This window comes from Schistocerca piceifrons, chromosome 2, assembly GCF_021461385.2.
Source record: "Schistocerca piceifrons isolate TAMUIC-IGC-003096 chromosome 2, iqSchPice1.1, whole genome shotgun sequence".
Taxonomy (NCBI): domain Eukaryota; kingdom Metazoa; phylum Arthropoda; class Insecta; order Orthoptera; family Acrididae; genus Schistocerca; species Schistocerca piceifrons.
In genome coordinates this window covers 306,438,443-306,463,551 of record NC_060139.1, presented here as the reverse complement: position 1 = coordinate 306,463,551, position 25,109 = coordinate 306,438,443, and the positions used below count along the sequence as shown (strand labels likewise).

Below are 25,109 nucleotides of genomic sequence, written 5' to 3'. Positions count from 1 at the left end.
TCTCCCGAAGAAACGTGCAGCGGAAGTGTGACATCTTGCTTTCTCCTCTCAAAATCGCGAAAGCTACAATACTGTTTTCTCCATGCACGAACTCCAACATGCACTCTCTTCTTCTCGCTCCTCCGCCCCAGGACCGGATGGTATCCATGTCCAAATGTTGCTGCATTTATCAACCCATAGCCTGCGCTACCTCCTTTGCCTTTATAATCGAATTTGGACCGACAGTACCTTCCCCAGATGATGGCGGGAAGCTATTGTCGTTCCCGTTCCGAAACCTGGAAAGGACAAACATCTCCCCTCTAGCTATCGCCCCATTTCTCTCACGAGTAGTGTCTGTAAGGTTTTGGAGCGTATGGTGAATTACCGTTTAGCTTGGTGGCTGGAATCCCACAGTCTTTTAACACCAGCCCAATGCGGATTCCGACAACATCGTTCTGCCGTTGACCATCTTGTTGCTCTCTCCACTTATATCATGAACAATTTCCTCCGGAAACGCCAAACGGTAGCAATATTTTTTGATCTGGAGAGAGCATACGATACCTGTTGGAGGACAGGCATCCTCCGCACACTGTTCTCTTGGGGCTTTCGAGGCCGGCTGCCCCTTTTTCTTCGCGAATTTATGGCAGAGCGCACATTTAGGGTGCGGGTGAACACTACTCTATCCCGTATTTTCTCCCAAGAAAACGGGGTACCCCAGGGCTCCGTGCTGAGTGTTGTACTGTTTGCCATTGCCATTAATCCAATTATGGATTGTCTCCTTCCTGATGTCTCGGGCTCCCTCTTTGTGGACGATTTTGCGATCTACTACAGCTCTCAACGGACCAGCCTTCTTGAAAGACGTCTTCAAGGATGTCTCGATCGCCTCCACTCGTGGAGCATCGAAACCGGCTTCCGTTTCTCACCCAGTAAGACCGTTTGTGTTAATTTTTGGCGACGTAAGGAGTTTCTTCCGCCCTCCTTACATCTAGGTCCTGTCAACCTTCCGTTCTCCGACGTCGCTAAATTCTTGGGTCTTATGTTTGACAGAAAACTGTGCTGGTCCTCCCACGTTTCCTATCTTTCGGCTCGCTGTCTGCGTTCCCTTAACACCCTCCGTGTCCTGAATGGCACCTCTTGGGGAGCGGACCGAGTGGTCCTTCTCCGCCTCTATCGCGCCTTAGTGCGCTCGAAATTGGATTATGGAAGCATAGTCTACTCCTCTGCTCGGCCGTCTATTCTTCGGCGTCTCGACTCTATCCACCACCGTGGATTACGTTTAGTGTCTGGAGCTTTTTACACCAGCCCTGTGGAAAGCCTTTATGCTGAGACTGCTGAACCTCTGCTATCCAATCGGCGGACAGTCCTTCTGAGTCGTTATGCTAGCCATTTGTCTTCCATGCCTGCTAATCCAGCCCATGACCTTTTTTTCGACGCCTCCCTTGATGTCGGGTATGCAGGCCGCTCCTCCTCCCTACTACCCCCGGGAGTCCGCTTCCGTCAACTGCTCCATTCTCTTTCCTTCCGCTTTCCTAAAACCTTCTTGACAACTTGGGGTACAGCACCGCCTTGGCTCCGTCACCGGATCGACTTGCTCAGAGACCTATGTCAGTTTCCCAAGGATGGTACCCCTACACTTGTTTACCGTCGGGCATTTGCTGCTCTATGTGCACAAATGACGGAAGCCACATTTATTTACACCGATGGCTCGAAAACATCGTTAGGTGTAGGGAGTGCCTATATTGTTGGCGACACCCCAAATCACTTTCGGCTTCCCGACCAGTGTTCGGTTTATACTGCGGAGCTTTACGCTATTCTCCAGGCTGTCCACTACATCCGCCGCCATCAGCGGATACAGTACGTAATCTGCTCAGATTCTCTCAGCTCTCTCCTAAGTCTCCAAGCTCTTTACCCTGTGCACCCTCTGGTCCACCGGATTCAGGACTGTCTGCGCTTGCTCCACCTGGGGGGCGTCTCAGTGGCGTTCCTCTGGCTCCCAGGACACGCTGGTATCTGTGGAAATGAGGCGGCCGATATAGCGGCCAAGGCTGCAGTCTCTCTTCCTCGGCCAGCTATTCAGTCTCTTCTGTTTACCGATCTACGGAGCGGTTTATGTCGCCAAGTTGCTCATTTATGGCATGCGCATTGGTCAACACTTCCCCATAATAAATTGCGGGAAGTGAAAGCCCTTCCTTGCGCATGGACCTCTTCCTCCCGATCGCGTCGTCGGGAGGAGGTAATTTTAGCTAGACTCCGGATAGGGCACTGTCTTTTTAGTCATCGACATCTTTTAAGCGGTGATCCTCCCCCACTCTGTCCCCACTGCTCTCAGCCGTGGACGGTCAGACACCTTTTAATTGAATGCCCCTATTTTAATCCGTTATGCTCCCGTCTACAGCTATCGCCTGATCTATCGTCGATTTTAGCAGATGACACGCGCTCAGCTGACCGCGTTCTACAGTTTATTAGTGACAGTGAAATGACGTCAGTCATTTGAAGCCTTTTTTTGGGGGACAACCAACCCCTTTCTATAGTGGATTTTTAAGCATTCCTTCTGCCTTTAGTTTCTCAAATTTTATGACTTTGTTCCCATTGCTGCTGATTTTAAATTTCGTTTTTTTCCTGTTTTCTACGTCACGGGCTGGGCGCTAATGACCATAGAAGTTTTGCGCCCTAAAACCACAAACAAAAAAAAAACAAAAAAAAAAAAAAAACCTCTCCCTCTTCCACCTGCCTCCTGACACCTCTCCCTCTTCCACCCGCCTCCTGACACCTCTCCCTCTTCCACCCGCCTCCTGACACCTCTCCCTCTTCCACCTGCCTCCTGACACCTCTCCCTCTTCCACCTGCCTCCGGACACACTTGCCCTCTCCCTCTTCCTAGCTGCCTCCGGACACACTTGCCCTCTCCCTCTTCCTACCTGCCTCCTGACACACTTGCCCTCTCCCTCTTCCTACCTGCCTCCTGACACACTTGCCCTCTCCCTCTTCCTACCTGCCTCCTGATACACTTGCCCCCTCCCTCTTCCTACCTGCCTCCTTATACTCTCTCCCTTCTCCACCTGCCTCCTGATACTATCTCCCTTCTCCACCTGCCTCCTAACACTCTCCCCCTCTTCCATCTGACTCCACACACACACTCTCTCTCTTTCTTATACCTCCTGAACCCCTCTCCCACTTGCACACTCACGCTATCTACCTTTCACATGCTTTCTACACCTCATCCTCGAACCTCCTCTCTGCACATCTCCTCCTCCTCCTCTTCCTCCTCCTCCTCTACTCCTCCTTGTCCATCTACCTTCTCTCCCTCTCTCCATCTACCCCCTCTCCCATATCCATCCACCGCTCCCTTTCTCCCCCTTTAGCTCCCCCTTCCCCTCTCCCTCTCTGTCCATCTCCCCCTCTCCCTCTCTGTCCATCTCCCCCTCTCCCTCTCTGTCCATCTCCCCCCCTTGCTCGCTGTCCAGCTCCCCCTCTCCCTCTCTGTCCAGCTCCCCCTCTCCCTCTCTGTCCAGCTCCCCCTCTCCCCCTCTGTCCGTCTCCCCCCTCTCCCTCTCTGTCTGTCTCCCCCTCTCCCTCTCTGTCCGTCTCCCTCTCTGTCCGTCTCCCCCTCTGTCCGTCTCCCCCTCTCCCTCTCTGTCCGTCTCCCCCTCTCCCTCTCTGTCCGTCTCCCCCTCTCCCCCTCTGTCCGTCTCCCCCTCTCCCCCTCTGTCCGTCTCCCCCTCTCCCCCTCTGTCCGTCTCCCCCTCTCCCCCTCTGTCCGTCCCCCCTCTCACTCTCCCCCTCTGTCCGTCCCCCCCTCTCACTCTCCCCCTCTGTCCGTCCCCCCCTCTCACTCTCCCGCTCCGTCCGACCCCCCTCTCACTCTCCCGCTCTGTCCGACCCCCCTCTCACTCTCCCGCTCTGTCCGTGCCCCCGCACTCTCCCTCTCCGTCCGTGCCCCCGCCCCTCTCCCTCTCCCGCTCTGTCCGTGCCCCCGCCCTCTCCCTCTCCCGCTCTGTCCGTGCCCCCGCCCTCTCCCTCTCCCGCTCTGTCCGTGACCCCGCCCTCTCCCTCACGCTCTCTGTCCATGCCGCCCTCTCACGCTCTGTCCGTGCTGCCCTCTCCCTATCCCCGTCCCCGTCTCCCTCTCTCCGTCTTTCTCCGCCTCCCCCTCACCGCCTCTCTCCACCCATCTCATCCTCTTGTCCCATCTCTCTTTCCATCCATCTCCTCCTCAATCTCCCATCCTTCTTTCCATCCATATATTCCTCATCTACCTATCTCTCTTTCCGTCCATATTCCCCTCACCCTCCCATCACTCTCTCTGCCCATCTCCTCCTGCCCCCTTGCTCTGCTCATGTTGTCCTTCCCTTCTGTCTCCATCTCCTCCTCACCGTCTCCGTCTGCTTCTCCTTGTCCCCCTCTGTGTCCGTGTCCGTCTCCTCGCCCCCCCTCTCTCCGTGTCTGTGTCCGTCTCCTCGCCCCCCTCCCCCTGTGTTCGTGTCCGTCTCCTTCCCCCCTTCCCCCTCCCCCCTCCCCCTACCCATCCTTGTCTGTTCTCCTCCACCCTCACCCCCTCCCTATCCACCTGCTCCTCCTCCTCCCATTCTCCCCTGTGTCTATCTGCTCCTCCTCCTCCTCCCATTCTTCCTGTCCACCTCCTCCTTCCCCCTCCCACTCACCCGTTTCTATCTACCTTCTTCTTCTGCCTTATGAGTTATGATGCAAGGGGTCGGGAGGAGGGCTTGTGTGAAGATGGAGGAGGATATAGTGTAGGTTTGGTGGGCGACGAATTACCACTGTGGGAGGGGTGGAAAGGATAGTGGATACTCATTTCAGGGAAGGTAGCCAAAACCCTGGCAAAGAATGTGATTAAACCGCTCCAGTCCTGGGTGGTGCTGAGTCATGGGGGCAGTACTCCTCTGTAGCCAGATGGTGGGACTTTGGGATGTGGTGGGTGACTGGAGAGAGACGGCACAAGAGATCTGTTTCTTTACAAGGTTGGGAGGGTAAATATGGTGCCAATGAGACCCTTGGTATATTTCAAGAGGGTCTACTCTTCACTACAGATGCGATGCCCATGGGTGTCTAGGTTGTATGGAAGGGATTTCTTGGTACGGAATGGGTGACAGCTGTTGAAGTTGAGGGATTACTGGTGGTTGGTAGGTTTTATATGGACAGAGGTACTGATGGAGCCATCTTTGAAGTGGAGGTCAGTATTGAGGAAGGTGGCTTCTTGGGTTGAGAAGGACCAGGTCAAGCGAATGGGGAAAAGGTGTCCAGGTTCTGGAGGAATGTGGATAGGGTGTCCTCATCCTAGATCCAGATCACGAAGATGTGAATCTGAATAAGTGTGGGATTTGGGATTCTGGATGGTTAGGAAGGATTCCCCTAGATGGCCTTTGAATGGGTTGGCACAGGATGGTGCCATGCGGGTGCCCATTGCCTTACCCCGTATGTGTTTGTAGGTGACACCTTCAAAAGATAAGTAATTGTGGGTGAGGATATAGTTGGACATGGTGACCAGAAAGAGCCTGTAGGTTTGGAATTTATTGGGTGTTGGGGAAGGTAGTGTTCAATAGGGGCAAGGCCATGGGCTCTGGGGCTGTTAGTGTAAATGGAGGGGGTGGATCATAATTGGATGGAGTAGTGAACTTGAGTAAGACAGGGTTCAACATTGGTCTTTGGTTGAGTCTGTTAAGGTTGATGGTGAAAAAGTGTTTCCACTCTAGGGACCAGGAGAAGGAGAGAAGGTCTTTAACGAGTCCTGCATGGTTAAATTTGGGAGCGGGGCAGTAAGTGAGGCTTTTGAAATGGCTTTTGTAAAGCTAAGGCTTTTGGAAGAAATGATAAGATGTGTTTATGTTCTGGATTTTGTATGGTGGTGGGAGGAAGTTTTTGAGGGTGCGGTAACTGATGATCTGTGAGGCAGGGTTCGTCATCTATGAGGGGATGTGGGAGAGGTTTGAAGGTTTTTGTAAAGGTGGCGGATAGTGGTAGTCCAAGGTGAGAGTAGCAGGGGTGGCATTGCGCATGCTGCTTTACTTCCTGGAGGGATCCAGGAATTGGAGATTGCATAGCAGGGAAACTGTTACAGGTGGAGAGGAGGTATTGCAAGGAGGTTTGGGCCTGATTGACATGGATTTGCAGGACTATGTTGATGAGGGTTAAAGATTGGCAGAATCTGAACAGATGGAGGTCATTGTGGGAGGAGGGGTTGCAGCTGGAGATACGTAATTCGATGGTAAGGTCATTTGGGGGGATTCCATGAGCCAAGCAACAATGCAGGAACAGTATGCATGACTGAGTTCTGTCGAGGGATAAGGAAACACTTCTGTATTGATGCAGGTGGAAGGAACAAAGATCCATGGAGGAGGATAAAAACACTTAAAATACATAAATAATGTAGAAGTACATGGGAAAAAATTTGCAAAAATCCACAAAAATATGTGGGAAAAAAATTACAAAAATACACCAAATTACTTGAGAAAAATCATGAAGAGAATGAAATGGGTGAAGTATGGGGAAGGGACGAAATCTGAGGGAGTAGACTGATAATGAAAGCGGAAAATCAGCTGAAATCAATGTGAAAACACAATGAAATCAAAGGAAAAATAAATAAAACTATTGTAATGTGGGTTGCAGGTCTGTGGGCAGATAAGTGTGAGGAAGGGGGACAGCAGATCTGATTAGATTAGGTGAACTGGAATAAGAGAGGAGAAAGAGTGGGGGGTTGGGAGGGCTTGGTAGGATGAGGCACAAGTTCATATGCCACAGGAAAATAAGATACAAAAATTTGGGAGAGTTATGGAGGAAGATTGATCAATTTGAAGATGTAAGAGTATTAGCAGGAGTGATGTGGGACATGAGATGTTGCACCAACAATCAGCATGGTCTTGTAGCTGTGTGTTGTATGTGGACGAGATGGTTGATACAGGGTGCCTCATAAGTAGAGTGTGCGGTGCAGTTTTTAAGGTGAAAAGTAAAAAACAGGAAAGAAGAGAAAGGAAAACGGACACTGAGTATAGTACTGTGTTATAAAATAGTAACAAAGGAAAAAGCACTTGGTTATGGAATGGAAGAAACACTGTTTGACAAAATCAAACAATGGAAAATCCAGCCTGGAATAATGACAATTTTAGGAAACGGATAGATTGCTACTTATCATATGTTGCAGATGTTGAGTCACAAATAGGCACAACAAAAAGATGGTCAAACATGTAAGCATTTGGCCATGAAAGCTTTCATCCAAATTAGACAGCATACACAACACACTTGCGCAAATGCATCTCTCCCTGTTAACTTTTCAGGATTTCTTAACCTCGAACCTTGCCTCACCACCATTCCCCAAATCCTGCAACATGCAAACTAACCTTACATCCGCAGAAAGAACCCCAATCCCCCACCTAACAACTGCTCCCAGCCTCATAATCCTACATGCTGGCAAAGGCTACACCACTGTTGTTTTGAACTGCGAGGATTACCTGGCAGAAGGACTCTGCCAGTTGTCAGATTCATCCACTTACAAACCCTGTTACAGTGACCCCATTCCAGAAATTCAGCAGGATCTCCTGTCTCTCCCCAAATCCTTAGCCCTATCCCAGAATATCTTCCAGGAGTCTGTTTGTCTCCTCACCTCTACCACTCTACGCACTCCTACTATCTACATGCTTCATAATGTCTATAAACACGACCACACAGGACATCCCATTGTCGCACGTTACTGTGCCCCTACTGTGAGACTTTTCCTCTCATAGACAAATACCTTCAGCCCATTACCTGCAACCTACCCTCCTATATAAAATATACCAACAGTTTCCTTCACCAATCTCCACAGTTCCTGTTCCTGTACCTCATGTTGCCCTGCTTATTACCGTTGGTGCCACCTCCCTTACACTAACATCCCTAATGCCGATGCCGGCCGTGGTGGTCTAGCGGTTCTAGGCGCTCAGTCCGGAACCGCGGGACTGCTACGGTCGCAGGTTCGAATCCTGCCTCGGGCATGGATGTGTGTGATGTCCTTAGGTTAGTTAGGTTTAAGTAGTTCTAAGTTCTCGGGGACTGATGACCACAGATGTTAAGTCCCATAGTGCTCCGAGCCATTTGAACCTAATGCTGATGGCATTGCCACTGTTGAACACTACCTTTCCCAAATCTCGATAGATTCTAATCACCCAGAATCCCAAACACCTCATCTGGTTCAGATTCATTGATTACATCTTCGTGATCTGGAATGAGGGTGAGGACACCCTATCCACATTCCTCCAGAGCCTCAGCACCTTTTCCGCCATTCACTTCACCTGGTGCTCATCAACCTTCTTTGATGTTGACCTTCACTTCAGAGGTGGCTACATCAGTACCTCTGTCCACATCAAACCTACCAACCACCAGCAATACCTCCACATCAACAGCTGCCACCCATTCTATACCTAGAAGTCCCTTCCATATAGCCTAGCCCCCCCCCTCTCCCCCCATCCACCTCCCCCCGCCATGGCCGTCACATCTTTAGTGGCGAGCAGTCCTTGAAATATACCAAGGGTCTCACTGAGGCCATTATCATTATCCTCCCAAATTTGTACAGAAACAGATCTCTTGTGCCTTACCTCTCCAGTCTCCCACCACATTCCAAGGTTCTACCGTCTGGCTATAGAGGAGCATTCCCCTTGTGACTCAGTACCACCCAGGACTGGAGCAGTTGACTCACATTCTCTGCCAGAGTTTTGACTACCTCCACTGAAATGAGGAATGTCGTACCCACTATCCTTCCCACCCCTCTCACAGTGGTATTCCGGTGCCCACCAAACCTACACTATACCCACCTCCATCTCCACACAACCCCTGGTCCCAACCTCTTGCTCATGACTCATATCCCTATAATAGAAGTAGATGCAAGACCTGTTCCATAGATCCTCCCACCACCACCACCACCACCACCTACTCCATTCTGGTCACAAGCATTACCTATCTCATCAAAGGCAGGCTTATCTGTGAAACCAGTCACGTGATCTACAACCTAAGCTGCAACCACTGTGGTGTGTTCTACGTGGGCACAACAATCAACAAGCTCTCTATTCTGATGAATGGTCCTGACGAAGTGGGGCCAAGAAACAGCTGGATCACCAAGAAACAGCTGGATCACCAATTGCCGAGCATCCTGCCCAATACAATGTTCTTAGTTTTAATGACTGCTTCACAGCGTGTGCCCTCTGAACCCTTCCTAATGATACAAACTTTTTCTGAATTGTGCAGGTGGGAACTCTCTTTGCAATATATCCTACATTCTTGTAACCCCACCTGGCCTCAACCTCCTTTAATCATTTCCTACACTCACCTGCTCCCTTCCCTGTTCTCACTCCAGCACTACCCAGCCCTCTATTCCATTGCCGCACCTCTGCTTCTCTCCTTTTTCACTGCCCCCTTCCCCCTCCGTCTAACCACTTGACTGCAGCTGCCCTATCCTCTCTCCACTTCATCCCTTTATGCTCCCACAAGCAGCACTAACCCATCACCCACCCCTACCCAGCTAACACTCCTCCTTCGCGCCCCAGCCTCCTCGTTACCTCCACCATCCATATTGCTTCTCCCATCACGTGCTGCTGCTGCTTGCAATCTGGCCTCAGCAGCCAGAGACTGTGGTCGTGTGTGTGTGTGTGTGTGTGTGTGTGTGTGTGTGTGTGTGTGTGTGTGTGTGTGTGTTTGTTTCGTCTAATTCGTATGAAGGCCTTTCTGGCAGAAAGCTTGCTTGTTTGACTGTCTTTTTGTTGTTCCCATCTGCGACTCAACATCTCAGCTATGTGGTGAGTAACAATTGTTCTTTTCATAATATTGTCATTATTCTTGGAAAGAACACTTATGATAAACTGCTGATGAAAATGTAGAAAGTACTCACACAGAAGCTATGCAAAATCAGACAGATGTCATATTAGTTACAGTGGTTTCCAAATAGATTGTGCAGATTTAGTTCTGACAACAATCCTCTCTCTTTTCTCCTTATGTACCTTGACTTCTCACTCAAGATTCACACATGAATTCAAGGATGAACAACTCTTAAATTTTGTTTGTTAATATATTGATCTTTTTATTTTTCCATGATTACCATTCCTTTATTTGGTCTTTATTTTCGTGTGTTTGCATATAGCTGACCTTCCACTTCTAAAATGAAAATTTCAGTTTCAGAGGGTGTCCCAAGAGGAATGATATTTATGGAAATGACAGGAACTGGCATTTGAAGCAAATAACGTCATATTTAGATGTGCCGTATTCTGAATGGTTTCCGAGATGAACACGTTTTACCAGATGTGGGAGGGAATGTCTCAGCTGCATTTTACCTGATCTCTGGATTTGTGGTGGTACTATAATTAACTGGTCACAAAGATTTCTGGAATGTAATGTCAGTAGATTTTTGTTTATGTGGTTGAATGAAGCGTGCTATGTGCAAATGAAAGTGGAATGTGTGAGATAAACTGTTTGGTCACATCACGGACACTTCTGTCCTTATTAGGAAACATGCAAAGTCACTCAGACAAGCAACATGTTATCCCAAGAGTGCACAAATGCATTGAAGTTGACGGTGGAACAACCGAACATTTATTGTGAACTGTACAACAATTGTTATGTGACATGTACGAAAACGCTTAAAGTTGAATGTGTTAAAAATATGTATTTTTCAATTGATCCTTTGTAAAATACTCATTGTAATGTTAACTAACTGTTATACATGTGCAAATGTGACAGTGTGTTGACCAAATCAGGAAATAAATAACAAAATGCATGAAATTTGTTCTATCTCAGAATCATTCAGAATAGGGCATATATCTGTAGGAAGGTTTTTTGCTTCAAATGACCATTCCTGCCGTATCGCCAAATACTGATCATTCCTCCTGGGACACTCTGTATAACTATTTCACTAGATTTGTTACTAGATTTAGGCAGTGTATGATTATGCTTTAGTTAGTTAGTTAGTTTTTTCATGTTCTATGAATCTTAATTGTGATCTCCTGGTATGATGTGAAACAAGTCAGTTTACAGTTATAATTACACTTTCGTAGAAAAAAACGCGTGGCAAACTGTTGACCATATACATGAGCTGAGGAGCTGGATCATTCAAGAAACATTAAATTAATAAAAACAATCATTCTGATGATGTGTACAGCAGTAAAGGAGATCACATCCAGATCATGCCCTGTGTGTGTGATCTCCTTATTGTATAATGTGCCACAATGACTGTTAGAAAAATGGCCATTTGCACTGCTATAGATAAGAAACCAGCAACAAGTGAGTTTTTGTTTATGCTTTGCTTTGTTAACTCTGTATCAGTAAATCTTGGGAATTTATAACACTTTTTTATGTTGATAGTTAAAACACTCAAATTGCATAAAGTAATTAATTTCAGTTCTAGAAAGAAAAAAAAGCTTGAAAATACTATGTAATCGCATCATGCAAACCATTCCAAGTCTTTAAAACATTCTTATTTGCATAGTTTATCTGTTTAAAGTTGTTTTTGTTCAAGTATTACTATTTTAAATAACCTGTCTTAGATGCAGCTCAACACTCTTACTTTAAGACATAATCTCGATGGGAAGCCTGCAAAGACGTTGTGAAATTTTAATTTATTGACCATTTACATTGTTCAGTTTTCATTATTTTCAGCACCAACTGAAAACTTGGATTAGAGGGAATGTGAGCCGGTGTTCTACATCAATGTTCGTTTTTGATGAAGTTGACAAAATGCCACCTGGCGTTTTTGATTCTATGAAGCCTTATCTTGACCATCATGGATGGTTTGATCACGTTGATTTTAGGTAATGTGCTCATTGCATTTAATATAATAATTGAAATTTTATTGGAAATACTGTGAAATATTTATATATTTCATGTATGTGGAAAAGTCCATCTGCATATTTAATTTGTAATGCTGAATGATACTATGTGGCGAGATAAGTAGCTACAATTTCTGCAGAAATGTTATGCGGTAAGTGTCCACTATCGCCAGATATGTGGGTAATGGCCACACTGTCCTGTTAAAGAGGCTTTTGTCATCAGTACAGATGAAGGTATACCTTTAGATATTGTTGTAACTGAAGCAAATTATCTTCCCTTTTGTTCATCCGAAGTGATTTGATGTTTTTTGATCACTTGCAACCTGGAAAAGCATATTCCTCCCTTCCATATTATATGAACCACAGAATTTTATTAATGTTCTAGAGCCAAGAAAAAAAAAATATTTTGTTCTCAAAAGTATAGACAAATAATTGAAAAACCAATTCAGGTATTTTCTATGTCAACTAATAGGGCTCACCAGATCAGAAACACACAAAATTTGTTCTCAAAATTGCCGAAGGCGCATACCACACTCAGATACAAATGACTATGTTAACAGCGTTATCATAGAATTATAACAATGGAGCGAAGAACATTGCACTGGTTCAGTACTTGGTAAAGGTCACCAAACATTTGGAAAAAAATTGCCCTTCCACATCACCCAAGTGGGCATTAAGACAGTCACACCACCAGCAAAGAATGAAGTCTGTTGAATCTCTATAGGCTGCTGTTAATTCACTGTACATACCAGGAGTCTTTGCTTAACTACAAGGATAACTTTAAATCAATGAGGAAAAAAAGAACAGAGCTATTAACACATGGTTGACAGAGCTTAAGCATCACTTGTGACTTAGATACCATAACAAATCAACAGGTGTAGAATAACAAACTGAGTGTGGAAGTCCTGTACAGTTCAGAGAACCAGGTGGACTTGTTCGCTACTCTATAATCGTCAAGGAAATCAACTGTTGATATATTCTTCAACAACCTGTTCAAATGGGTTGTGCAAGCATTGCAACGTAAGGAACATGAAATGTTGAAAATCATACGTGGAACCTACATTGGCATAGAGTGACAGGAAACTGATAAAAAAAAAGCATTCTGCAGATTTTTGCTTTGCCTTTCATTTAGTCTTTAGTGAATTGAAAATCTCATCTGTGCAAGATGTTTGCACTTTCAGTTGAATGTAGATAATGCTCCCTTCCTGAGAAAGCCACAGTTGCCTTTTCACTTTAAGATGTGACGCAGGCGGCACCACATATGAACAAAATTTGACAAGAGAACTGGGGATCGCAAGGCAGCACCTTTTAAAATCTGTGCTTGTTTTTAGTCTGGAACAATAACTCCACTATTGTGATAGTCTTAAATTCTATACTGCAAGCTCAGCTCACCTGCCACCTTGCCTACCTGGAATGCATTCAATTGCTGCTATGCCATATGTACTGCCCACCCACTACAGAACACTAAAAGTGTAAGCTCTTTTCTGAAACAAACTCAAATCCCACTAGTACAAGCAAAACAGATCCTGTTTCCTTGTATCATCTCAGACGTCAGAGATTCTAGGATCACTGCTACATCATGGCAGGAGCTTTGACCTGATTTGATAATACTGGTCAATAAAATCATATGTAGATTACCACCAAAAAGCAACTCGGCCTCCTTTCTTTCTTCTCCCATTATTTTGAAACAGTATACTGGAAAATGTTTGTGATGAAAACATGTGAAAGATGACTGAATGTTTCAGGGTAGGCCATATTAGGATCACCAATGTCCACTGCACCTGACATCTAGATGGAGACACCACCATTGCACTGCAAATTCACATAAATGTCCTTATTTGTGAAGACAGGTACACAGAAGTTATGAAGATTACTATTTTACATCCTGTTAGTGTTATAACTATCCATTCCGTTCTTCATGATAAGCTTAATCATCATGGAATGAGTTAGAGATCAGTTCCATTAAGTGTTGGCATTGGTTCTACACTCAAACAGCAGTTGGCACCGTGCTGAGAGTGTTACACACTTCCTAATGCATATCAATGGGCTAGTTACCTCTGTCAGACCAGTGGCTATCCCTGTGCCTTAGGTCAACAACTTTTGTGTTTTATGGAGTTTCCAATCTGTAGCTTGGCTGAAAGCCAGTTTCAAGGAGCCAGCTGAAGGAGCTCCATGTGGACCCTTTCCCATGACTTTCAATTTTCCCCCCAAGAAAATGGGATCATGCTTTTCTGTCATTGTACCACAGTTCATGTTGACCCATAACTCTATTTGGGAACCCAGCACTTGAATGTTTTTGCTTAGTTCCAGTTTTGGGACTTCTTATATTCATCAACTTCAGTCCAACTACAGGCAAAACCTTAGTGCTCTTTCCTTCATCACCCGTATGTGACGACCCCCCCCCCCCCCTTTCTCTCTCTCTCTCTCTCTCTCTCTCTCTCTCTCTCTCTCTCTCTCACACACACACACACACACACACACACACACACACACACACACACGTACATTAGAAATTAGTTTGGCACGTCTGTTGTAATTGGGACATTTAGGAGATGCCATCAAGTAGTGTTCACCACAGAATCTAGATATTATCTCGACACAAGTGACCTTAAAATCTAAGTACTCTACGATAGTGTCTTAGCACAACATAAGCCAGGATGTTCTTGTGAAGTGGCACAAGCCAGAACAAGTCTTGTCATGGCATGGTGTTTCATCACCTGTACAAAATTCACCATCGAATCCCATCTTTTACTGTAAAAAGAAAATCATTTAACCCTGGTACTGAATGGATACTCAAACTTTCCATGACCTGTTCATGTACCAGTTTTCACATCTGTGTCATGGTGAATGATGCTTTGCAAATATTTTGCAAGTAAAATGGTCTTTTGTGTGGCAGTGATTATATTCTGAATTAAGCTTGATCTGCAGTGTAACAGTAATTTTTTTAAAGCATTTGATACTTCAGTGATTCTATATTCAAGTCAGTGGTATGTCTTAAATTATCATTGTATATTACTGATTCATAATTTTTGTGGCATATTGTCACATATACAAATTTCGTCATTTAATCCCATCTTGTTCTGTAATAAATAATTATTTAACCCTGGTATTTGAATGGATTCTTAAAATTCCATCACCTGTTTATGTGCCAGTTTTCGTATTGTCATGGTAAATGATGCTTTGCAAATTTTTCACCAGTAAAATGGTCTTCTGTGTGCTAGTGATTATATTCTGTATTAAGGTTAATCTGATTTTACATTTCAGGAATGCAATTTTCATATTTCTGTCCAACACTGGAAGTAATGTAATTACTAGGACAATGATTGAGCTTTACAAAAATGGGAGAAAACGTAATGATCTCAAATTAAGTGATTTTGAAAACCTAATAGCCAGTGGTGCTTTCAATGAAAAAGGTAATAACACCATTATTTTATTTCTCTCATGGAAACTCTTGGAACATATTTGTAGTAAATAAACTTTTCCCTAGACGTAAGTAGTGACAGGTGGAGTATTTTCAACATATATATATATATATATATATATATATATATATATATATATATATATATATATATATATATATATATATATATATATATACTTTTAATGGTACTTGAAGAAGTAAATAATATCAAGTAATAACTTTTTCATTGTATGTACCTTTCACTTTTCTTTCTAAAATTAAGTTTGTTTTTGAGAATTTGATCATGGACCTCCGAGATGTTGACAAATTTAGTAATGCACCACCCAGGCTAGGGAGCACCACTAGGCAGCCACTGAGAAAATGGTGAGTAGCTGTGGAAATGGAGTGGACAACAGCAAAAACTGTATAAAAGTACAAGAGGCAAACCGAGAGAAAGCCAAAACATGATTGCCAGGAATCGTCAGCTGTGCATGAGCAAAACCACAGCAGCAAACTGAGAAAAATGGGAGTTACTGAGTGCGAATAATAATGTTGACAGTCCAAAAGCTTTTGATACATAAACACAACTGGACGAGGAAGGCATGTGCATTTTTGTCATAGTTTAAGCCATCAGACAGTTTTGCCGACTGGCAAAAAGTTCACACCATACACAGTACAGCCATGAAACCAAACAAGTCAAGATGGTTAATGCTGGGTGTTCACCTCTGTATCAGTGTTAAAGAGTCCAACAACAATACTAAGACAAATTTATAGTATCATCATCACTTAAAGATAGTGTAATGGTTTCAGGGAACTTCTGTATAGTCTGGTATTCTAGATGGAAGACAAGCAGTTAATTTAATAAAGATGATGACACGTCTTTGGTGGAACTGATGTGCAATATTCAATTCAATTCAATTCAATTTTTATTATCACATAACATGCCTTATACAATCAAAGATTGTGACATAGGTGACTTGTCAGTTTTTACACTATATATAACAATACTAAAAATAGACAATAAACTAATAATATACATGGTTTAACATCTTCAAAGAGGTATTTTAATTACAATTATAATTCATTGTTACCTTTCATGAAATCTTCTACACTATAGTAACATTTATCTTTCAGATATTTTTCCAGGTCTCTTTTGGTGCCTTTTACATTTGGGTCATCCATATCTTTCCATATTTTATTTACAAATTTCATGCCCATATAGTATGGGGTTTTTTCATATGATTTTAAACGGTGGGTAGGTAACATGTAGCTCGTTCTATGTCTTGTATGATATTGATGCAAGAAGAAGTTGCCCTCAAAAAGTTGTGGGTTTCTTTTCGTGAAAGTGAGAGTTTCATAGATGTATATGCTTGGAATGCTCATTAGATCCAGTTTTACAAATAAAGGTTTGCAGTGTTGCTTTGGTTTTGCTCCCACCATTGCTCGGATGATTCTTTTTTGTAGTCTAAAAGCTCTAAGTAAATTTGTTTTTTCAAACCCCCAGAAAATTATACTATACCTAATGACTGAAACAAAATATGCATTATATACAGTTTTTCTTACAGCTAAATCAGTAATACTATACAAGATATTCATAATATATACAAGGCTATTCAGTCGACCCAGTATGTTGTCCACATGGCGACTCCATAACAGGTTTTTATTGACTAACACGCCAAGGAATTTGACACAGTCTGCAGTCTCTAATTTTTTGTCCATATACCTTATTTCACTTATAGACTGTGCAGATTGTTTTGTGGTAAAATGAACAATTTCTGTTTTTGTAAAATTTAATGTCAAGTTATTGTTTTTGACCCATGCCTCCACTTCCCCAAGTGTTTGTTCAATATGACGAATTAGGTCTACCTCATTTTTACAACAGACTACAGCTGTTGAGTCATCTGCATAGAGGATAGTATCAGACTGGACCTGACATGGCATATCATTAATATAATATAGAAAAAGCAGGGGCCCTAATATTGAGCCTTGTGGAACACCTAATTGAGTGTTTTTCCAGCCAGAGAGAAATTTCTTGCCATTGATGTTAATAAGTACTCTTTGTTTTCTGTTTGCCAAGTATGATGACATCCAGCTAAGAGATTTGCCTTGAAAACCATAGCGTGCCAATTTTTGGAGAAGCAGGTCATGATTTACTGTGTCGAAGGCTTTGGACAGGTCACAAAAGATGCCTGACACACACATTCTATCATCAAGACATCTGCTGACTTTTGTGACTAATTCATTTATTGCATGGATTGTGCTGCGGCCTTTTCTGAAACCATATTGATTGCCTAAGATAATGCTGTTAGATGAATTGTGATTTTCAATCTGATCACATGCAGCTCTTTCAAATATTTTTGAGAAAATTGGTAACAGTGAGATTGGCCTATAGTTGCCCAATTCATCTTGTTTGCCTTTTTTGTGTATGGGCCGAACTTCTGCATATTTTAATCGATCTGGGAAACATCCCTCATCAAATGATTGGTTGATTATGAAAGAGAGTGGATATGCAATACTGTGACGGACTATTTTTATTATTTCAGTGGGGACCTCATCCCACCCCGCAGATTTTGAATTTTTTAGGGACATTATGATTTTGATGACATCTGAGATGGAAACATGAGAAAACTTAAAAACATGTGCAATTGCTATCTGTCATATTGGGCTTTGTATTTGGTGGTGAACAGTCACCAAATTTGTTACAGTTTATGAAAAAGTCATTGAATGATTCACAAATGGCACTGGGTTCTGTAACAGCTCTACCATTTATCACTATCTTAGAAGGGCATTTTCTCTCTGCCTCACTGCCAACTTCACTTCTTATAACAGACCAAACAGCTTTTGATTTGTTTTTTGCATTTGAAATGAAGTCGTTATTTGCAGTACGTTTTGCTAGTTTAACTATTTTGTCAAATGTTTTTTTGTATGTGCTTACATACTTAAGAAATTGAGGGCTTCAATTTACTTTTGCCTCCATATGCAGTTTCCTCTTAGTAGCACTAGACACTCTAATTCCTTTTGTTACCCAGGATCTACTTTTTTGGGACCTGGTCCTCACTGTTACAAAAGGGAAACATTCATTGAATATACCCAAGAATTTAGTTAAAAAGTTATTGTAATTGTCACTTGTGGAAGTGTGTTTGCTGACTGTCCACTTGGTTTGGCTTAATTTTTTGCAAAATACTTCCACATTTTCTTGACTGAAATTCCTACATCTTTTTGTTGTGCAGACTGAATTTTGCTTCGGTAGTGATACAAATAGTGCTTTATGGTCTGATACTCCTAAATCTAGAAGAAACTTTTCTTTTACATAATAATTATAACTACTTACAATATTGTCAATACATGTTGCAGAGCTTGCTGTAATTCTTGTATACTGATCGAAATTGAGATTTAGCCCATTTGTGGCTACCAGGTTCTTTAAGTGTGAAGAAAATTTGTCATCAGTCCTTACAGCTATGTTGAAGTCAGCACATATAACCACTTTCTTGTACAGTTTCTCACATTTTAATTTATGTAGCAATGTATCAAACTTATCTAAAAATACAGAGCTTATATGGTACCCAGGGGTGCGATATATGCTGATAATTAGTGTGTTATACTTTTTAAGTTCTATACAACAACTTTCAAATGTGCCTTATTCATTCAGATGGCTAAAATTCTGTCTGATATCATAGTCTACCGTGGAATGAGCTAATATGCAAGAGCCTCCATACCCATTGGTCCTACAAAAGCTGGTTGCCAGTTTATAACCTGTAAGTTTATTTAGGAGACTGATATTTTCAGATTTTAGCCAATTTTCATTAAGTCATATTACTTTCACAGATTGTTTCACACTTTCTAGCAAAATTTCTATATCATAAAGCTTCCTGATCATTTCTTCAGACAGACCTCTTATGTTCAAGTGCATAACGAAATTACTACTGCCTATATTATTAGGTAGAGGGTCTTTAAAACTAATTTGACTATAAAGTAACGGAACGTCCACCTGAGTGTTGACTGCTTGTTCTGGATTCGTTGTATTGGGCCAAATTCGGATAGAACTGGGCCCCTTCATCAGTTTCCCTGTGTGTGAGCATCTGGATGATGAGTAGGTACAGTTTTCTTGACGATAATTTCAGTCTTTGCTGTATGTTCTGAGGCTGGTTCTGGCACCGTCTCATCTTCTGGACGTGATGTTCCTGTTTGAGCTGGCGCTGTGGCTGCGATTTTGAAATTGTTTTCTCGTTTATCCATTTCCTTGGTCGAAACTGGTTGCACAGCAATTGGTTTTCTTGCAACGTCGTCGTCTTTTTGTATTAATTTCGCTAGCATTTTGCCAATGTATGACTTGCCAGAGTTATTATAATGTAGTCCATGTTTCATAAACAAATCTCTTGCATCTGGAAGGTCAAGAGATGTTACATTTTGTTGGGACTTGCATATTTTGTAGAATTGTCTGTTTACTTTTGTAAGCTCCAGATTTACGATGGAATTGTCTTGCAGGTCGTATCTGTGAGGCAAACTAGTAACTATGATGTTCAGAACTTTCAGATCAAGTAATGTAGTTTTTAAACACTGGGTCGCATGTTTACTCTAATTTCTGTATACATCATTACTTCCACCCATGATTATGACGGCATCATTCTTAGATAGCTCATTAAGTGAGTTGCTGCTCTTAATTATCTCAGTCAAAGGTGCGCTGGGTTTCGTCATACCTGTTGCCGTGAATAACATACTGTACTCATTTATTTTTTCGGCAATTTTCTTGGCGTGGCTATCACCAAGTACAACAACTCGTCGTTTGATGTTCACTGGTTTATTTTTCGTAGTAGATGTTTTCTTGGCTGCGCACTCGATTGGAAGTTTCGTCACTGATTTTTGTTTGTCATTGTTCTTTGTCTTATCACAGTCTTCGTCTAGTTTTGTGAATTTATTTGCTAGCGGTATCGCCGGAACTGTACTCACTGTCTGTTTATTTGTTTTTTTTCGGCAAACGCCACGTTTTTTGCGCAGAACGACGGTTAACAACACTGTCTTGTGCTAGATGATGATCTCGCTCTATCTCTTTGTATTTCGTTTCCAGTTCTTGATATTTCTGTCAAAGTTCTTCATATTTCGTATTTATAGTCATTAAATCCTCTGTAAGCACACTTATTATTTTTTCTTTTGATTTTATTGTGTCCATTACCTCGTTTTTCATGACACTCACAATGCACTGATGGCATGTCCAGTCATGTTCGTCTTTTATATATTTTAGATTCACTTTAACATATTTGTCGTGATACCACGACCTGCACTGGATGCATAGGATACCTCTCTTTACCTTTTTTACGCAGATTTTACACACGTCACTATCACTTTTTAAGGAAACTGAGACATCGTTACAGAACAAAGTTTCATTCGGCGCCATCTTGGCTAAATCAATAATAGGTAGGCTCATAAAAAATTCATGGAGTTTGGCTGGTTAAATTAAAATATGTTGCTGACTTTAATTTTCTCTTATGTTGGAGCTTTTGTTATTCCTGAATTTTATCATTTGCAAGCCTGCACCAGCAACAGGTTTCCATGAAGTCAAAATGAGAGGATATTAAATTCACAGTGTACTAGATATTGAACTGACTTAAAATACAATATGAAATGGTTGAAATACAAGCCAAAGAAAATCTACATTATTAATATTAAAATACAGTTCTAGTTTACAGAATGAAATTTTTTGGCAGGTTATCTTGTGCAATGTGGGTCACCAGTCACAGCAGTGCAGAGTAAGATCATGCTGTGTACACCTTGTGTAAGAGCGGATCGGCCACTAGCACTTTGTTCCAGGGCCATGTTTACAGTTTATGAGTCTGGGCTGCATCACGAGGTAACCTCATGATGCCCTACCTGGGTGAAACACATAATTTTTGAGCCAATAAAGAGCATTTTGCAATCTAGGACATTCTTTTAATATTAATCGCAATAGAATGTTGCTGTATCACTGTTCCGCAATGGATTGGAATAAATTTTAATCTACATTATCTCTGTTTTTTGAGAAATAATACAAAGCTTATAACCAGAGATGCTATATTCCAGTTCGTTCTTATGTGTGTGTCCACCGTTTAAGTATCCCCCACCATTAAAATTAAAATTTAAAAGTCTTGATCGCAAAAAATATTTTTCTTTATTGGAGATCGCTAACTATGTTTTCAAAATTTTATCCCCCACCATGGCGAGAGCTTTACTTATTACATTGATATAAATAATCTTTTGTTTCAAGGACTTCAGTCTCTGTTCTCTAATGTACAGTTAAAAATCACTTCCACTATGAATATAATTTTGTTTTTATTTTAGTATTGTCACAAGAGTTGTTGGGGTTGTTTTAATGGATTTCCATAATTTCTGATGATAGTCTAAAAATAGAGAGAAACACAAAACTCATGACAACTAAGTGTTTTTTTTTTCTTTTTCTTTTTTTAATAGCTCCAGTGATTAGGAAGAAATACAAAGCCTTATGTATGAGTATAACTGATGTTGGCAAGCATCATGATAATGATTTTAACATTGATGATAATTGACATCTGTGGTGGTGGTGATGGTTGTGGTTGTGGTGGTGGTAATGATGATATGGCAATGGTGATGGCAATGATGGGTGCTATGATGAGGCAGAGGGGAGAAAGAGAGCTAGCAGCCAGTCCCTGTAGAGTGGAAGAAACAATGGGTTGTGATTCTCATGATAGTTATGCAAATACAAAGTTGAGACGTTTTCTGCCTGTGCTGGATGTTATGCTGTGTAGAAGAGTTTTGCGAAGCAATAAGTGAAATCTACGCTGGTGAATCAATGCAGGTAACAGCATGTTACGATGGCTCGCACAGAAATGTGGATAAATGTTTCTCAACTGCTTTGTTTCTGATGCAAAATGCACCTTCGAAAATGTTAGAAATGATAACTGAAATTTGTATCTGCCAGTAACACAACAGAATTGTCAGAGGATCTTCGAGGAACCAAATAATATAGTGAAGCTTGACATTGTATTAAAGGATTTTTATCAACTCTGTCAGTTGGCCTACAGGCAAAGCACCCTAAGTGAAAGGAATGGCAAAAGAATACAAGCAGCACATAGGCACTTGTATTTCATTTGCCAAATTACCCACTTATCAAAGACGACTTTTAGGTGAAAATTAAAAAGAGAGTCTTTACACTTATTCGGAATGATATGCTTTAATACAGAATAAATGAGAAGGCTAGATATTTCCCATGGAAGCTCAAGCGATGCATTTGACTGCATTCAATAGCACAAGCAACCAATGAAGGAACGCTTCTAATGAAGGTGGTTTTTACTGTGCTGAATCTTTTATATAACAAAAAGCTGTATCACCCACCATTGTTTTAAAAATTTGATTCAATGTTTTCAAAATTATTGTCTGCATTTCATATTCTATTTCAGTTTGTAGTGACTGGAGTTTTTATCACTTTGTCGCAATGGATTGTTACAGTCACCAGGGCTGTTGTCATGCTAGTGACGACTGAGATTAAAAAAGAGTGAAGGGTAACCTAACATTTCTTCTCAATCAGATAGTGAGAGTGTCACTCACCTGCCGATCTTCCTTCCCTGGACTGCAAAGGCGTCTGTCTTCTTCACTACCTTGCACGGGTTTGTCATTTAGTCAGTGATATAATTAATAAAGAAGGGATGGGGGAAATCTGTAACAAGTGAATGGCCTTCAGTGAAGTTAAACATGAAAGTATGTTACAAATCTAAAGGAACATAAATTAAGGTAGCACTGTTATGCAGTTACATTTCTCTGCTCACAATTACAATCAATTTGCTGCCTTCCTGCTGTAGGCCAGGTATTATACATGACAAGCACATTAAGAAGCTCAGTAAAGACCGTGAAATCAAACTGTGAGAGTTGTATAGTGAAAATCGGAAATGCAAACGATGGAAATCAACATTTGATACCAGAAACAAGGGCGACAAGTTGAAGCTTACTGAATTACTGCTGATGACTCGCAGTGCCGAATGCAAGCGAAGCATTCAGTGTGACTGCATGGTAGCGTCTACCATAGTTGCTGCAAGTTCTCGACTGCCTATCGTGTTACTCAATTGCTATCTGCTCCGTCAATGTCGCTGCATCCGAGGTGATGGAGAGACAGGCATGTTATAAGATGGTAGTAACTATCATGTTGTGTCTGCTCATGAAGCGACGTTTGTAACATCTTGAAGCAATTGCATACAACAGAGGTCTGGAGATCAGTTCTTGGTGCTTTTGTTACCTTGGATGGCACTTTGCAGTATCCTTTCATGGTAAGTGAAGTGGTGCTAGTAGCCAACGTAAATAGAAGAAGCAAACAGTTTTTGTGGTCTCAGGCCAGTGGTGTGGATCAGCTGTCTGAAGTTTACATTACATGGCCTGTTTGGATGCCAATTCTTTGACCAAATTGACAGTTGATGTCCCTACATGCTGGACAAGTTTGAAAGTAACAGCTCCAACTTTAAAAAAACTCACTGTCTTGAGTGATATTAATAATTAAATGGTGAACCAGAAAAATCTTCAGTTCTCTCCATTCAGTATTATCAGTCTGTTGTCCACTCAGTGTTATCAGTATGTTGTTACATGGCATGATATCACCTTTACCTGCACTGGTTCCAAGGTATTAAATATTTCTGGTAAGCTGAATTTATCCACAGTCACTGTTTGTGTGCCCCCTCCATGAACCATGGACCTTGTCGTCGGTGGGGAGGCTTGCTTGCCTCAGCGATACAGATGGCCGTACCGTAGGTGCAACCACAATGGAGGGGTATCTGTTGAGAGGCCAGACAAACGTGTGGTTCCTGAAGAGGGGCAGCAGCCTTTTCAGTAGTTGCAGGGGCAACAGTCTGGATGATTGATTCATCTGGCCGTGTAACACTAACCAAAATGGCCTTGCTGTGCTGGTACTGCGAACGGCTGAAAGCAAGGGGAAACTACAGCCGTAATTTTTCCCGAGGGCATGCAGCTTTACTGTATGGTTAAATGATGATGGCGTCCTCTTGGGTAAAATATTCCGGAGGTCAAATAGTCCCCCATTCGGATCTCCAGGCAGGGACTACTCAAGAGGATGTCGTTATCAGGAGATAGAAAACTGGCATTCTATGGATCGGAGCGTGGAATGTCAGATCCCTTAATCGGGCAGGTAGGTTTGAAAAATTAAAAAGGGAAATGGATAGGTTAAAGTTAGATATAGTGGGAGTTAGTGAAGTTCGGTGGCAGGAGGAACAAGACTTTTGGTCAGGTGAATACAGGGTTATAAATACAAAATCAAATAGGGGTAATGAATGAGTAGGTTTAATAATGAATAAAAAAATAGGCGTGCGGGTAAGCTACTACAAACAGCATAGTGAACGCATTATTGTGGCCAAGATAGACACGAAGCCCATGCCTACTACAGTAGTACAAGTTTATATGACAACTAGATCTGCAGATGATGAAGAAATTGATCAAATGTATGATGAGATAAAAGAAATTATTCAGGTAGTGAAGGGAGACGAAAATTTAATAGTCATGTGTGACTGGAATTCGAGAGTAGGAAAAGGGAGAGAAGGAAACATAGTAGGTGAATATAGATTGGGGGTAAGAAATGAAAGAGGAAGCCGTCAGGTAGAATTTTGCACAGAGCATAACTTCATCATAGCTAACACTTGGTTCAAGAATCATAAAAGAAGGTTGTATACATGGAAGAATTCTGGAGATACTAGAAGGTATCAGATAGATTATATAATGGTAAGACAGAGATTTAGGAACCAGGTTTTAAATTGTAAAACATTTCCAGGGGCAGATGTGAACTCTGACTACAATCTATTGGTTATGAGCTGTAGATTAAAACTGAAGAAACTGCAAAAAGGTGGGAATTTAAGGAGATGGGACCTGGATAAACTGAAAGAACCAGAGGTAGTACAGAGTTTCTGGGAGAGCATAAGGGAACAATTG

The 25,109-nt window shown here is 42.2% G+C and overlaps 1 protein-coding gene across 1 annotated transcript in view; it reads left to right on the top strand.

Moving 5' to 3' along the window:
- Positions 1 to 25,109, top strand: part of LOC124774985 (torsin-1A-like) — an 89,277-nt gene that overhangs the window by 33,452 nt on the left and 30,716 nt on the right. Inside the window, exons 3-4 of the mRNA XM_047249729.1 lie at positions 11,607 to 11,758; positions 15,041 to 15,189. Of these exons, the coding sequence (XP_047105685.1) occupies positions 11,607 to 11,758; positions 15,041 to 15,189 (301 nt within the window). The remainder of the gene's footprint in view (positions 1 to 11,606; positions 11,759 to 15,040; positions 15,190 to 25,109) is intronic.